This window comes from Rhinoderma darwinii, chromosome 5 (assembly GCF_050947455.1).
Source record: "Rhinoderma darwinii isolate aRhiDar2 chromosome 5, aRhiDar2.hap1, whole genome shotgun sequence".
In the NCBI taxonomy this organism is placed as follows: Eukaryota; Metazoa; Chordata; class Amphibia; order Anura; family Rhinodermatidae; genus Rhinoderma; species Rhinoderma darwinii.
Window position 1 is genome coordinate 159,345,001 of NC_134691.1, and position 16,269 is coordinate 159,361,269.

General features: G+C 47.3%; 1 protein-coding gene across 1 annotated transcript in view; it reads right to left on the reverse strand.

Moving 5' to 3' along the window:
- Positions 1-12,945: 12,945 nt before the first annotated feature.
- The window catches only part of NQO2 (N-ribosyldihydronicotinamide:quinone dehydrogenase 2), a 28,381-nt gene continuing 25,057 nt past the window's right edge, over positions 12,946-16,269 (reverse strand). The window contains exon 6 of the mRNA XM_075828469.1: positions 12,946-13,722. Coding sequence (XP_075684584.1) covers positions 13,549-13,722 — 174 coding nt within the window. The 3' untranslated portion in view covers positions 12,946-13,548. The remainder of the gene's footprint in view (positions 13,723-16,269) is intronic.

Below are 16,269 nucleotides of genomic sequence, written 5' to 3' on the forward strand. Positions count from 1 at the left end.
GACCCTCTGCCTCCCTCTTGCTGAAGATACCCGCAAACTATGAATAGTTAGAAGGCAATCCTGCCAATGACTGAGGCAGCGGAGGCTGGGCCGGATGGATTTGCCCCAGGCAGCAGTTGAGGCACTTGGGACCCCACTTGAGAACCTCTCCGGAATTCCAGTTCAGAACTGGGGCATATAGTCGAAGCCAAGGCAGGCCCAGCAGCACAGGATTGACGGTGTTGGGCAGGACAAGAAACGAGGCTAGCTCTGAATGAAGGGCTCCCACTTGGAGCCTCAGCGGTTTAGTCACAGCTACAATTGGGTCGGGCAGAGGCAGTCCATTCACCTAAGCAATGATCAACGGCCTTTTCAGGGGGGTTGTGGGCAAATGGAGAAGATCCACCAGGTCTTTCTGAGTGAAGTTAGCTGCGGATCCAGAGTCCAGATAGGCAGAGACCCGGTGTGTCTTTTCACCGGACACTATGGTCACGGGGATGGACAATTTAAAAGCATGTCCTTCTCTACCTAGAGTTGTCTCCCCAACCAACCCTAGGCTCTGGGGCTTTTGGGGGCACAGACGCACAAGATGGCCTCCGAAGCCGCAATACAGACAGTTTCCCGAAGTGCGTCTGTGTTGTTTCTCCTGGATAGACCACTTGAGATGGTCCATCTTCATATACTCCTCTGGTGGAACAGCTGATGAGGGCAGCAGGGGTTGCTGAAATGTAGGAGCCGCCTAGGGAGTCCTCCCTCCTGACGAACCTCTTGGGACCGTTCTCGGATCCTCATGTCAATCCGGGCGGCCAGAAGAATGAGGTCATCCAGGGTAGATGGCAAATATCAGGTGGCAAGCTCATCCTTAATTTCGGACGACAGTCCCTGCCAGAATGTAGCCACCAAGGCCTTGTTGTTCCAGGTTAGATTGGCAGTCAGGGTGTGGAACTGAATGGCGTACTTGCTCAGGTGCACTCCTGGCGAAGGGTCAGCAGGGATGCAGCAGCCAATGAAACTCTCCCGGGTTCCTCAAATGTAAAATGGAAAGTCTGTATGAACCGCTGTAACTCACTGGTCACTGGTCCCTGAAGTTCCCAAATGGGGTTCGCCCACTCCAGGGCTTTACCAGTGAGGAGAGAGATTATAAAGGCGATCTTTGCGTCATCAGAAGAGAAGGCCTCGGCATAAAATGTGAAATTAATCTGGCATTGGTTCAGAAATCCCCTGCAGGTCCTCGCGTCTCCATCATAGCGATGGTAGTGGCAGAGAAAATTGGGAATTAGCACTGTGAGCAGGTGACGAGAAGGCTGCAGCTTGCGTATACAGCCGATGTGCAATGATGTTCACCTCCTGGAGGAGTTGGTCTTGTCGTGACTGGAGGTCTAGCATATCTGACCGTATGGCTTGTGACGTCGTCATGGTCTTGGATTGACCAGCAGGGTCCATGGCCTGAGCGTACTGTCACGATCTAAGGAAATGGGATAGCGGGATAGCAGCTGGCCAACAGGATGCCAAGTCAATGTCTATAGTTCGAATAAGGGTACCTGTGGTAATTCAGACAGTAGCGATGGTAGGCTCGGATGGGACCTTGGCAGCAGGCAGACACCAGGCGCGGTGTAACACAGAAGACGTAGTATATGGCACAACACAACGCCAACTCTCTATAACACAGGAACAAGGTAGCACGGGATACAGGATACAGTTAGCAGGTACGGGAACACTGGGAACTGGAAAACACTAATGAAGCGGAAGTGAGCACTGGTGTCTCCTGAGGAGGAGATGCGGGCCAGCGTTCACAGATCCATGGCTTCGGTCATCGGGAGGTGAGTACTCCCGACGGCCCATGGCCATGGGTGTTACACCTGTTGCCTGTCACCTGTTGCCTGTTAAAAACCATAAGCTTGTTGCCCCATGTGAGTCAAGTATAGACTGCCTTGTTTTAGTTACAACTATGTCCGCCTGATTCCTTCCGCCATCCTAGACTGGGGTGCCACGCATTCCACTCAGGTCCAATGAGATCTTACAAAGGCATCTCCACTACAGACAGTACAAGTGATAGATCTTCTTGCATGTAAACCATCTGCACATCATTTTTTAAAACCGGATAACCCTTTTAACCTCTTCCCGCGCTGCGCCGCAACTGTACGTCCTGGAGAGGGCTTGCTTCCCGCACCAGGACGTACAGTTGCGGAGTGGTTCCCGGCGCACACTGTCTTAACGGGTTGTGTCAGGGAACCGGGAGGTCAGCTGTCCCCGACAGCTGACACTCCAGTCTTGCCGGTCAGTGGACCATCGCCGCTGATTTAGCCAATTAACCCCATAAATGCGGCGACCGATTGCGATCGCCGCATTTAAGGGGTTTGAAGCACATCGGCAGCCCCCACTAAGTGATTGTGGGGGCTGCCGACGCTTGTCGTGGCAATCGGAGGCCAGACAATGGCCTCTGGGTTGCCATGTACGGAAGCCTCGGAGGAGCAGCCTCCGGCCGGTCCTCCTGGGCTTCCTGTCAGTGTGACTGTCACGTCACAATGACAGTTAGAATACATTACACTACGTAGGTAGTGTAATGTACTCTAGCAACGATCAAAGCTGCAAGTCTAAATGTCCCCTAAGTGGGATAAGTAAAAAAAGGTAATAACATTTTTATTAAAAAAGTGTAAAAATAAAAGTTATAAGTTATATAAACAAAAAATGCTTTTTTTCCTATAATAAGTCTTTTATTATAGAAAAAAAATGAACACGTTCAAAAAAGTACACATATCTAGTATCACCGCGTTCGTTACGACCCCAACTATAAAACTATAATGTTATGGCTCTCAGAATATGGTGACAGAAAATAAATTATTTTATAAAAAAGTCATTTTATTGCGCAAACGCTGCAAAACATAAAGAAACCTATATATACATATGGTATCGCCATAATCGTATCGAGCTGCAAATAAAGTCTAATTATAGCGCATGGTGAACGCCGCAAAAAAATAAACTAAAAAACATTGTCACAATTGTTTGTTTTTGGTCAGCCGGTTTGCAAAAAAATGTAATAAAAAGTGATCAAAAAAAATCGCATGTACCCCAAAATGGTACCAATGAAAACTACAGATTGTCCCGGAACAAATAAGCACTCACACAGCTCCGGTGGAGAAAAAGAAAGAAGTTCAGGCTCTCAGAATATAATGATGCAAAATGTGCAGAGTGTTAAAAAAGCGGATAAGATCGGGCGCCATTTATCAGTGCGACACCGGCCACATATCTATGAATTATTATTTATTTACTTAATTATTATGCCCTCTTATTATGCCCTGATGTTCTCCGCATAGATTACATATGCCCCCACATTATAAACTGAAATACCAGTAAAACCCCAAACAACTACTACCAAGCAAAATCTGCGCTCCAATGGAGCTCCCTCCCTTCTGACCCCTGCAGCGTGCCCAAACAGCAGTTTGCGCCCACATATATGGAATCGCCATACCCGGGAAAACACGCTTAACGTTTTATGAGGTATTTGTCTTCAGTGGCAAAGACAAAATTAGGATACGACAACAACGCTCAAGCGTGGGAGGAAGGGGCTGAGACCTTCTTATAGCCCAGGGTGCTTCTGGGAGCAATCAGCTAAATCACCCACATGCGTGCTCTCTGGCTTCTTGAGTCTGGACTGAGCTCGCGAGTGTACCATGGAGGTCACTGTGGAACAGGATAGCCATATGTGCAGACATCTCTGGAGAGAAGGGCGTCTAGTGGATGGAAGGAGTTCGTGGTTAGCGACCACGGATGTTACAGTATCCCCCCTCTTACGCCCCCTCCTCTTGGGACCAGAACGAGAGAGAAACCTCTTAATGAGGGTAGGAGCGTTGAGATTCTCTTCTGGCTCCCAGAACCTCTCTTCTGGACCAAACCCCTTCCAATCTACTAAATAAAAGGTTCTTCCTCTTACTTTTTTAATGTCCAGGATCTCCTTAACCTCGAAGGTGTCTGAAGGACCGCTGGAGGCAACCGCAGGACTTGGAGTCTTGGTAAAGCAGTTCAGAACCACCGGTTTCAGGAGAGAGACATGGAAGGAGTTGGGGATCTTGAGGGTAGGAGGCAGCCAAAACTTGTAGGCGACAGGGTTGATCTGCTGCAGGATCTCGAAGGGTCCGAGGAACCTGGGAGCAAATTTGTACGATGGCACCCTCAGTCGAATATTCCTGGAGGACAGCCAGACCTTCGTGCCAGGAAGAAGCTGAGGAGGTTCTCTTCTCCTTGTGTCCGCCTTCCGTTTCATGCGACCGACTGCCAGCAGGATGGAGGATCGAGTCTTCTGCCAGATCTGCATTAAGTCCCTAAAAGCCGTGTCAGCAGCTGGTACCTCGGACGTATCCGGCACTGGGAGAGGAATTCGTGGGTGTTGGCCATAGACAATGAAGAATGGTGTCTTCTGTGTGGACTCGCTGGTGTGATTGTTGTATGAGAACTCAGCCCATGGAAGCAACTGCACCCCGTCATCATGCTGCTTGGAGATGAAGTGGCTTAAGTAGTTCTCCAAGATCTGATTGATCCTCTCGAATTGACCATTGGACTGAGGATGGTAGGCCGAGGAAAAGTCCAACTTTACACCTAGGAGTCCGCAGAGGGCCCTCCAGAACTTCCAGGTGAACTGAACCCCCCGATCAGACACAATATGCTGCAGTAAGCTGTGCAGGCGGAAGATGTGTTGGATGAATAGCTTGGCCAGCAGAGGAGCAGAAGGAAGACCTGTCAGAGGAACGAAGTGGGCCATCTTCGAAAATCGATCCACCACCACCCAGACATCACTGCATCCAGCAGAGACAGGCAGGTCAGTAATAAAGTCCATAGCTATATGCTGCCAGGGAGCATCGGGCACAGGCAATGGCTGGAGCAAGCCAGCAGGTCTGGAGTGAGCGACCTTGTTAGCTGCACACACTGAGCATAAGGAAACAAGGTCCAAAATGTCCTTGGGCAGCGTGGGCCACAAGAAATGACGGGAAATCAGATCTCGGGTCTTACGGGTCCCCACGTGACCTGCCAGTCTAGAGGAGTGTCCCCAGCAGAGGATTCTCCCTCCGTCAGCCAGGCGCACAAAAGTCCTCCCTGGAGGAATGTCCCCAACTTGCAGGGGATTGACAGAGACAATGCAAGATGGATCAATAATGTTCTATGGTATCTCCATGGTGTCCTCTGTCTCAAAAGACCTGGACAAGGCACCGGCCCTCACGTTCCTGTCGGCCGGGCGATAATGGAGCTCAAACTGGAACTTGGTAAAGAACAGCGACCACCTGGCCTGACGAGGATTCAGCCATTGGGCCGTCTGGAGATAGGTGAGGTTCTTGTGGGCCGTAAAAATCAGGATGGGATGAGCTGCGCCCTCTAGTAGATGTCTCCACTCCTCCAGGGCCAACTTGATGGCCAGATACTCCCGATCCCCAATCGAGTAGTTGCGTTCTGCGGAAGAGAAGAGCTTAGAGAAATATCCACATACCATAGACTTGCCCTTGGAACCTCTCTGGAACAGGAATGCACTAGCACCGACAGAGGATGCGTCCACCTCCAACGAGAACTGTAGAGAAATGTCGGGATGATGGAGGATAGAAGCTGACGTGAAGGCACTCTTCAGGCTATTGAATGCAGACTCTGCCTCAGGAGTCCCCTCCTTGGCATTCATGCCCTCCTTAGTGAGGTGAGAGATAGGAGAAGTCAGTGAGGAGAAGTTTGGAATAAACTGTCTGTAAAAATTGGCAAATCCCAGAAAGCGCTTTATGGCCGTCAAGCCATATATTCAAACCACACACACTATATATATACACACTACACGCACACACTATAAACACTTACACTATGTGCACTAAACACACACACACACACACAATATATTCAAGCTACACACTATATACACACACACACACACACACACACACACACTATACGCACACACTATACACACTTACACTATATGTACTATACACACACACATACACACACACCACACACTATACACACTATATAGAGTTACTTTGTACACACTATAAATACTTTATAGACTTACATTATATACACCATACACACACTATATACAATTCACACTCACACCCCAGACTATATATTCAAACCACACACTATACATGCACGCTAAGATTATACCCACACACTATATACACACACACACACACACTATACATTATATACACTATACACACACATACTATCTGCATTATACACACACACACACACACACACACACACACACACACACACACACACACACACACACACACACACTATATGGATTTACATTACACATACTATACACTCTATACACACAGCACACACTATATATAGACATACACTATACACACCACATACTAGATATACTTACACTATATACACACACCACACACTATATAGGCTTACACTATATACACACACTCTATAAACACACCACAATCTATATAGACTTACATTATACACACTGTCAACTCTATACACACACCACACACCACACACTATATAGACTTACATTATACACACTATAAACACTATACACACACCACACACTATATAGACTTACACTATATATACACACACACACTATATACACACTATATAGACTTATATTATATACACTAGACACACACCACACACACTTACCAGAGCCTCTTCCTCTGCGGTGCTTGGGTACAGCCTACAGGACCTTAATAATGTGACTGTGATGTAACTACAGGTCCTACACCTCCTAGTTGCAGTCTTGCCATTATCATGCTACTGCTGGAGGTGTAGATAGACGGGACAGTGCACAGCAGCACAGAAGAGCAGACAGTCAGGGAAAGTGACTCCAGCACCTGCCCATCACTATATCTGACAGTCTGTTCTCTATATCTGAAGTGCTGTGCCATCCAGGGGCGTAGCTAAAGGCTCATAGGCCCCGATGCAAAAGTTCTAGTATGGCCCCCCCCCCCCGAACTTCTCATAGCCGATGGCCCGCAGCTTTCAGCTGCATCACTGGGTCTTCTAAGTGACCCAACAATGCAGCACTAGCAGCCAGGGGTGTCACTAAGGACTTAAAATGTTAGGGGAAATAGCCCCAGTACATATACCCCCCAAATGTGTGTGTTTGTGTATATATATGTGTGTGTTTGTATATATGTGTATGTGTGTGTATAGGAGACAACATATCTATAGCACCACGACCCTATAAATTATAGAAGAAGAAATGAAGGGAGGAAACCTCCAGCTCACCAGTTAAGTGCGTCTCCTGACTCTCCGCTCGGATTCCCGCTACGGCTGGCGGTGTATAATGGAAAAAACAGAGGAAGTAATCCAGCGCTGAGTCCAGTTGTAAATTAAAAAGGAAGCGTTGTTCCCATCTTTATTCGGGTAATATAATTAAAAATCGTAGGGAGACGCAGTCCCAGAAAGATTGTGAGTAGGCGGTATGCCCTGGCCTACGCGTTTCGAGCAGCTCCTGTGCTCTTAATCATGGCAAAGACTTCTTTGCCATGATTAAGAGCACAGGAGCTGCTCGAAACGCGTAGGCCAGGGCATACCGCCTACTCACAATCTTTCTGGGACTGCGTCTCCCTACGATTTTTAATTATATTACCCGAATAAAGATGGGAACAACGCTTCCTTTTTAATTTACAACTGGACTCAGCGCTGGATTACTTCCTCTGTTTTTTCCTATAAATTATAGATAGGATTAGATACAGTGGCTCAGCAGACAGTATCACACATGATAGGATTAGATACAGTGGCTCAGCAGACAGGATCCCACATGAAAGGATTACATACAGTGGCCCGGCAGACAGTATCACACATGATAGGATTAGATATAGGGCCCAGCTCGCTGACATTGCGTTTCCAGCGCTGGACCCAAGAAAGCTAAGAATAATAATTGTTTTACTTTTTTATGTTACTAATTATTTTTGTGTTTTTGTGTTATTTTCAGGTTTGATGGTTGGACTACGTCTGATTCGAGGACTATTTTAATGACAGCGTTTTTTTTATTCTCAATAAAATGGATAATGAGGGTTGTGTGTGTTTTTCTATTTGAATAAAATATTTTTTCTATGTCGTTGTAGTTTTTTAAGCTTTATTATTACCGCCTTATTAATGGCCGCTGGCTGATTGACAACCTCCTTTACTAAGGCGGGGTTTAATGTTAGACATGTAGAGGCTAACACTAACCCCCATTATTACCCCGGTACCCACCGCCACCAGGGGTACTTGGAAGAGCCGGGTACGAACCAGTACCCGACCATCTGTAGTGATGGTCTTGCACCGGGGCGGCCGCAGGCTGGTATTATTGGGGCTGGGGAAGGCCAAAAACAGTGGCCCTTCCCCTCCTGGTAATACTAGGCTGCTGCTGAGTTGTATCTGGCTGGTTATGAAAATTGGGGAAAACCCCACATCGTTCTTTCTTATTATTATTATAATTTTTTTAAATTACGTGGGGTCCCCCCTATTTTTCATAACCAGCCAGATACAATAAAGCAGCAGCAGGCTAGCATTACCGGGGGGGGGAGGACACGGGACGCTTTTTCTGGCCTTTCCCAGACTGATAATACCAGCCTGCGGCCGCCCCGGCACCCAACCATCGCTACAGATGGTCAAGTACTGGATCGTACCCGGCTCTTCCCAGCACCCCTGGTGGCGGTGGGTACAGGGTTAATAATGGGGGTTAGTGTTAGCCTCTGCACCGGCTAACACTAAGCCACTTAGTAATGGACGCTGTCAATCAGCGGTAGTAATATAGTTTAAAAAAAAAAACAGACATAGAAAAAATATTTTATTGAAATAAAAAAAAAAACACACAGCCCTCATTAACCATTTTATTGATAATAGAAAAAGCCGTCATCGAAGTAGTCCTCGAATCCAACGTAGTCCAATGACCGAACCTGTAAAAAACCACAATCACAACAAAAACGATTAGTAACACATGTGGTCGGCTTAGATACAGGGCCCATGTGTGATACTGTCTGTCAAGGTAGGCTTAGATACAGGGTCCAGCAGACAGTTTCACATATGGGCCCTGTATCTAAGCTTACCATGTGCTTATGGTAAGATGCTTAGAAACAGGGCCCCAGCAGACAGTAATCTTATACAGTATAAGATTACTGTCTGCTGGAGCCTTGTATCTAAGCCTACCATGTGGTAGGCTTAGATACGGGGTTCAACAGACAGTTTCACATATGGGCCCTGTATCTAAGCTTACCATGTGGTTATGGTAAGATGCTTAGAAACAGGGCCCCAGCAGACAGTAATCTTATACAGTATAAGATTACTGTCTGCTGGAGCCTTGTATCTAAGCCTACCATGTGGTAGGCTTAGATACGGGGTCCAACAGACAGTTTAACATATGGGCCCTGTATCTAAGCTTACCATGTGGTTATGGTAAGATGCTTAGAAACAGGGCCCCAGCAGACAGTAATCTTATACAGTATAAGATTACTGTCTGCTGGGGCCCTGTATCTAAACCTGCTGTCTGGTAGGCTTATATACAGGGCCCATCAGACAGGATCACACATGGGCCTGTATCTAAGCCTACCACGTGAATGGCTTAGATACAGGGCCCAGCAGACAGCGTCACACAATCTGTGATCCTGTCTCATGGGCCCTCTAAGCCTGCTACATCGTAGGCTTAAAGGGGTTGTCCAGTCTCTAAACATTGATGGCCTATCCTCAGGATAGGCCATCAATAGCTGATGGGTCGAGGTCCAATTCCCGGGACACCGCCAATCAGCTGTTTTGAAGGGGCCGCAGCGCTCGTACGAGAGCTACTTACACTTTATTTACATTACTCGCTCACACTGTGAATCTCCAACACGGATTCACAGTGTGAGTAAGTGACCAGAATGAAGGGAAGCAGCTCTCAAACGAGCGCTGCGGCCCCTTCAAAACAGCTGATTGGCGGGGTCCCGGGAGTCAGACCCCGCCAATCAGCGTCAGCACACAGGGATATTAATCTTACCCTCCTCTTCAGCCGCAGCGGATGTCCTGACTCTATCCAGGATCAGGATGTTGTGCGGGTCGCATAGCGTTGTGACGTTAGGACCTCCGCCGCGCTCGGTAGCAGGAAGGTAAGTACTGTAGTTACTATAGTAAAAGGGGCCCGCGGCCCAGTTACTATAGTAACTTTTTATTGATGTGGTGCGGGGGGCCGCTGGCCCCCTGGTTTCGGGGCCTGGTCGCAATTGCGACCGGTGCGACCCCTATAGCTACGCCACTGGTGCCATCCCTTACACAGTGGAAGAGTGATGCGCCCCCTGTTCAATGGACTAGCTCGCCCCTGCAATTGACTTCCCCCACCCCATCTTTTCATCAGGAGGGGGGATCGACGACCGTGAGAATGCAGCCGGCAGCAGCCCTACATAGTTTTTTTTTAGTTATGTGCGGTTCGGGCGGCCATGGGCCCCTGGGAGCTTTGGGCCTCCTGGGAGCCTTGGGCCCGGGCATCTTCCCAAACTGCCCAAATGAGGATCCGCCACTGGGTGTAGTGAGTATTTTTAGCACATTGTTGTTATTTTTTGGAAGAATTAATATAAAGAAGGTGTAAAAATGAAAATTTGCATTTACAGGACACATTTTTTCATAAACCGTGTATGAAACCAAGGAAACATACCTGAACATTTATGGGCCTGTTTTTAAAGGGGTTATTTGGTGGCCCAAATATAAAAAAACCTAAAACACTTTTTACTTTATTTTCAGGGTACTTACCAAACTACGATATCGCCACACACACAGTCTTCTACTGCTGCTCCTTGGGTCGTATTTCATTATTCAGCGCGTGCTGAAAAACTACAAATCCCGGCATCCGCTCTGAGGTCTGGAACATGCACATTGAGTGCAGGGGAGCCAGCATATGCACTCTGACGCTCTCTAGCTGAAGGGGTCATGTGATTGATGACGCACCGATACCAAACGGAAGGGGGAAAAAGCCCTCTGTCATAAAAGGCTGTGTCGGTGTGTCATCACTTGAGAGATAACTACAGGGTTGTCTCTCCAACCAATCCTAGGCACTGGAGTTTTTTGGCTTCTGGGGGCACAAACGCACAACATGGCCTCTGAGGACGCAATACAGACAAAGTCCCGAAGTGCGTCTGCATTGTTTCTCCTGGACTGACAATTTGAGCCGCTCCTCTGGTGGAACAAATGATGATGACAGCAGGGATTGCTGGAAAGTAGGAGCCAGCCTAGGGGGTATTCTTTCCTGGCGAACATCTTGGGACCGCTCCTGGATCCTCATGTCAATCCGGGTGGCTAGAAGAATGAGGTCATCCAGGGTAGGTGGCAGATCACGAGCGGCAAGCTCATCTTTAATCTCAGAAGACAGTCCCTGACAGAATGTAGCCAGCAAGGCCTCGTTGTTCCAAGTTAGTTCTGCAGCCATGGTACAGAACTGAATTGCGTACTCGCCCACGGAGCTGTCTCCTTGGCGAAGGGTCAGCAGAGATGCAGCAGCAGAGGAGAATCCCAGGTTCCTCAAATACTGTACGGAAAGTCTGTAAGAAACACTGTAACTCACGGGTCTCTGGTCCCTGACTTTCCCAAATGGGGTTCACCCATGCCAGGGACTTGCCAGTAAGGAGAGAGATTATGAAGGCGATCCTTGCGTCATCAGAAGGGAAGGCCTATGCATGCAGTCTGAAGTGGATCTGGCACTGGTTCGGAAATCCCCTGCAGGTCCTCCCGTCTCCGTCATAGTAAGTAGGTATTGGCAGGGAGAATTGGGGTCGGCACTGGTACTAACAGGAGATGTAGCAGGAGGACCAGCAGGAGCAACAGGAACAGGTGCTGTGACGACTGCAGCTTACGCATCCAGCCGATTTGCAGTGGCGTTCACCGCCTGGAGGAGTTAGTCCTGTCGTGACCGAAGGTCTCGCATGTCTGCCTGCATGACTTGTGACGTCATCATGGTCTTGGGTTGACCAGCGGGATCCATGGCCTGAGCGTACTATCATGATCCGTGGGTATGTGGACACACTAGGCTGCACCGCGGTAGCGGGGTAGCAGCTGGCCAAACAACAGTCTATGCAAAGTCCTAGTACAAGAGTACCTGTGATAGTCCAGACAGTAGCAGAGGCTTAGGCACAGATGAAACTTGAAGGTAGATGACGCTACACGTGGCAGAGGATATCAGGCGTAGCAGATGACAGGTGGCACAACACAACTCCAACACTCGATAAGGCTCAAGAACAAACACAGCACAGGATACAGCATACAGGTAGCAAGGCACGGGAACACTCGGAACGGGATAACACTAAGGGGCCATTTGCTAAGACTAACATGGGAATACACAACAACACTCAGACAAGGAGTGAAAGGGCAGAGCCCTACAGGAGACTGCAGAGGGGAGCGGAAGTGAGTGCAGGCATCTCCTAGGAAGGAGATGCCGGCCAGCACTGGGGAGTCTGCGGTCGCGGTCGTCGAGTGGTGAGTGGGCACGAAGGGCCGCGGATGTTACAATTGGTATCTGTCAGGTGATGGATCCGGCACTGCCATTATATTTGGTTTTCTTTTTCGATGACGGACAGAAAAACAGAAATAAACATGCAGATGTAAACTTAGCCTAAGACCACTTTCACATGGCAGCATTTTAGTCAGTATTTAGAAGTCAAAACTAGAAGTGGGTCAGATCACGTTAGAGGTAGAAATCTGTCCATTATACCTATTCTTTATGTAGGTTCAATTCCTGGTTTTGGCTTACAAATACTGATGCAAAATGCTGACCAAAATACTGCCAGGCACTGGTCTGAATGAGGCCCAAGTCTTAGGTGAGGTTTCAGAGGCACACAGGAGCTGCTGTCACCCGAGCCATCAGACTAGCTCACTGACGGATTTGGCCAACAGACGCGTTCTTCAGCTTCTATTAGTGCGGAAACATAGTAGCTAGTGTGCTAAATCAATTGCAAATTTTTTATTGAAAGTATATTAGAAAAGTAAATAATACTGTATCCTAAAATACATACAGTTCATTAAACAAAAAGACAACAAAGGTTTCCATAGATTTTAAATTCCAGCTCTCTGGAAATACTTAAATATAAATTCGTCCTGTATTATTCTGAAAGAGAAGTTTTTAGAATAACTTGCATGTGACAACTAGTATCAAACAGATTATGCCATTTATTATTCCAGATTATGCTGCTTTGTTTTTGTTACTCTACAGTGTAAGATTTTGTTTGCTGTAAAGGTGCAGGAAATGATCCATTTATTAGTATTATGTATTGCAGATTATCACTTGATTTCTGGAAATCAGAGCAGTAGGTAACTATTCCTTGCATTTTTTTTACATAGTAATTGTTGGGTTGTTTCTTACACTAGATATGCAGAAAATTGTGAGATCTTTGTTTATCATTACGCTGTACCATTACAATAAGCTACATTATATTGCATTCATATAATAAACTATTAATGTGACTGCAATACATAGCTGGTGCTTTTATAACATAAGAACCTGGTCACTTTCTTCTGTTGACATTCTCTGGGCTCTAAAGAGCAAAAGTTATAAGGAAAGATGTCAACACCTTTTATGTAGAAAAACAGACGAGTATTTGCCTGTTTCACATAAGTACAAAGTATCTAGTGGAAGTACCAAGGTGGTGTGCAATCTATAGGTTCTTCATCCCAAATGTCTTCTAGTCTTTGAGTCCAATTATTCAGCATGTCTTTTCTTCTTTCTTCACTCACATACTCTGGTGCATAAGATATTTGAGGAGCAAGGACTTGGAATCCACAGAAGTGCATTATACCATGCTGAGAAAAGTAACAATAAATATGGTTAACACATACTGTAGTCTCCATCTCTTGATTTATAACAATGCAAATAAAACTGTACAAAATGTAACGCTGACAGCGATTCTTTCCGTTTCACCCATACAAATGCACGCTGGGCTCGGAGGGAAGGGGACTAATGTCCCTTAAGGCCTTATTTACACGAACCTGTTATACGTCCGTGCTACGCGCGTCGCACGGACCTATGTTAGTGAATGGGGCCGTTCAGACTGTCAGTGAATTTCACGCAGCGTATTTGCGCTGCTTGACACTCACGACATGTCCTATACTTGCCCGTGTTTCGCACAGCACGCACCCATTGAAGTCAATGGGTGCATGCATATCGCACACGGAAGCACTTCCGGGTGCCGCGTGTGATGCGCGCTACAGTAGTAAAATAAATGAATGAAAATAGCACCTCGTGCTTTTCTACTTGTAAACATAAAAACACAGTGTCATAATGATGCCGCCACGCACCATATGCTGAAGCCACACAGACCATTTGTGCACGCAAAATGCAGCGTTTTTTGCGCGCGCAAAATGCACATGTTCGTGTGAATAAGGCCTAAGAATAATAGGATCGGGAATGTTGAAATCCAACTTGCCTGATTCTTCTTTCGCCTGACATTTGCTATCGCGGGACAGTCTGGACACCCCCATACACATTAGATGGTTGGTCGGTGGGTTTGGCCGACATTCATCTAATGTGTATGACCACCTTTACCAAAAAACATTGACTCTCCACATGTAAAATCAAACTCTGTGTAAAGAGAAGCCTCCAAAACCTCACCCACTTTGCATTACGCGTGTTAACCTGGTCGGTATTTTTGGGTGGGAAAGGTGGCAACCGTAGGTATAAGGTGGATGACTATCCACTATTAAAAGCTCAACCAGGAAATGCTACTGCTTTGTGGGGATATAGATAGGAGGAAGAAAATTGCAGACAGAACTAAAGAAGAGACTGAGGGTATGCTAACACGGGCTATTTTCAGCCGTTTTTTGGGCCGTAAACGTCCCGAAAAAGTCTGAAAAATCGGAAGCAGAACACCTACAAACATCTGCCCATTGATTTCAATGGGAAATATGGCGTTCTGTTCCGACGAGGCATTATTTTACGCCTCCTTTTCAAATAATGGTGCGTATAAAGACGCCCCGTAAAAAGAAGTGCACAAAGCCCCCTCCCAGGTAGTGCCGCACAGCCCCCCTCCCAGGTAGTGCCACACAGCCCCCACCTCCCAGCTAGTGCCACACAGCCCCTCCTCCAAGGTAGTGCCACACAGCCCCCTCCTCCAAGGTAGTGCCACACAGCCCCCTCCTCCCAGGTAGTGCCACACAGCCCCCCTCCCTGGTAGTGCCACACAGCCAACCTCCCTGGTAGTACCACACAGCAAACCTCCCTGGTAGTACCACACAGCCTCCTTCCCTGTAGATAGTGCCTTTTGGGATCCCTCTAGGAGTGGAATCCCCAGCCAGAGTATTGCCGATGCTCTGGCTGGAGATTCCGCTTCAGGAGAAACCCCTGATGTCACTGTCCATATATAGACAAGATAAAAGAAATGCGACAAAGCGCACATAGTGCATGAAACAGTAAAAAACTTGGTATAAAAGATTCAAGTTTATGCTAACCTTGAGGAGTTATGCTAGGAGCATAACATACAAAATCGTATAGTTCAGTAATCCTCTGCAGCTTCAGTAGTTGGGTTTGGGTGCAGCCGGAGATCCGATTAGAGGACTGAAGCAGTCTCGATATTTCAATGGGAAGAAAGCATAGGAAAATGGCTGCGCCAGAGGAAATATCCACATTTTCCTATGCTTTCTTCCCACTGTCCATATATGGGACTCCTGCTCTGCTCCTGACATCACTGTCCATATATGGATAGTGATGTCCGGAGCAGAGCTGAAGTCCCGGGCAGAGCGCTAGTAAAGGCTCTGCTCCGATACTCCAGCTCTGGGGAAGCCCCTGACATCATTGTCCATATACGGCTAGTGATGTCAGGGGCAACCCCAGAGCCAAAGTCCCGGACAGAGTCTAGCACTCTGCCTGGAACACTGCTCTGCTCCTAACAACACTGTTCATATATGGACAGTGATGTCATGGGCTTCCCCAGAGACGGAGTCCCGGAGCAAAGCCGCTTCTAGTGCTCTGCCTGGGACTCATTCTCTCCTACTCCCAGAGCAGAGCCGCTCTGGACAGTGATGTCGTAATGGCAGCGACAGCACCCAGCGACCTAGTGGCCCCCCCAAGGGTAGTGGGCCCTGGCACTTGCCCTGGTTATCACTGTGTGTTATCTGTGGTGTTACATAGGACTGCTGATAACATCTAGTACATTATCTTTACTCAGAGAGTTATCACTGTGTGTTATCTGTGTTGTTACATAGGACTGCAGGTAACATCTACTACATTATCTGTACTCAGAGAGTTATCACTGTGTGTTATCTGTGGTGTTATATAGGACTGCAGTTAATACTACTATGATATCTGTCCTCAGAGTGTTATCACTGTGTTAACTGTGGTGTTACATAGGACTG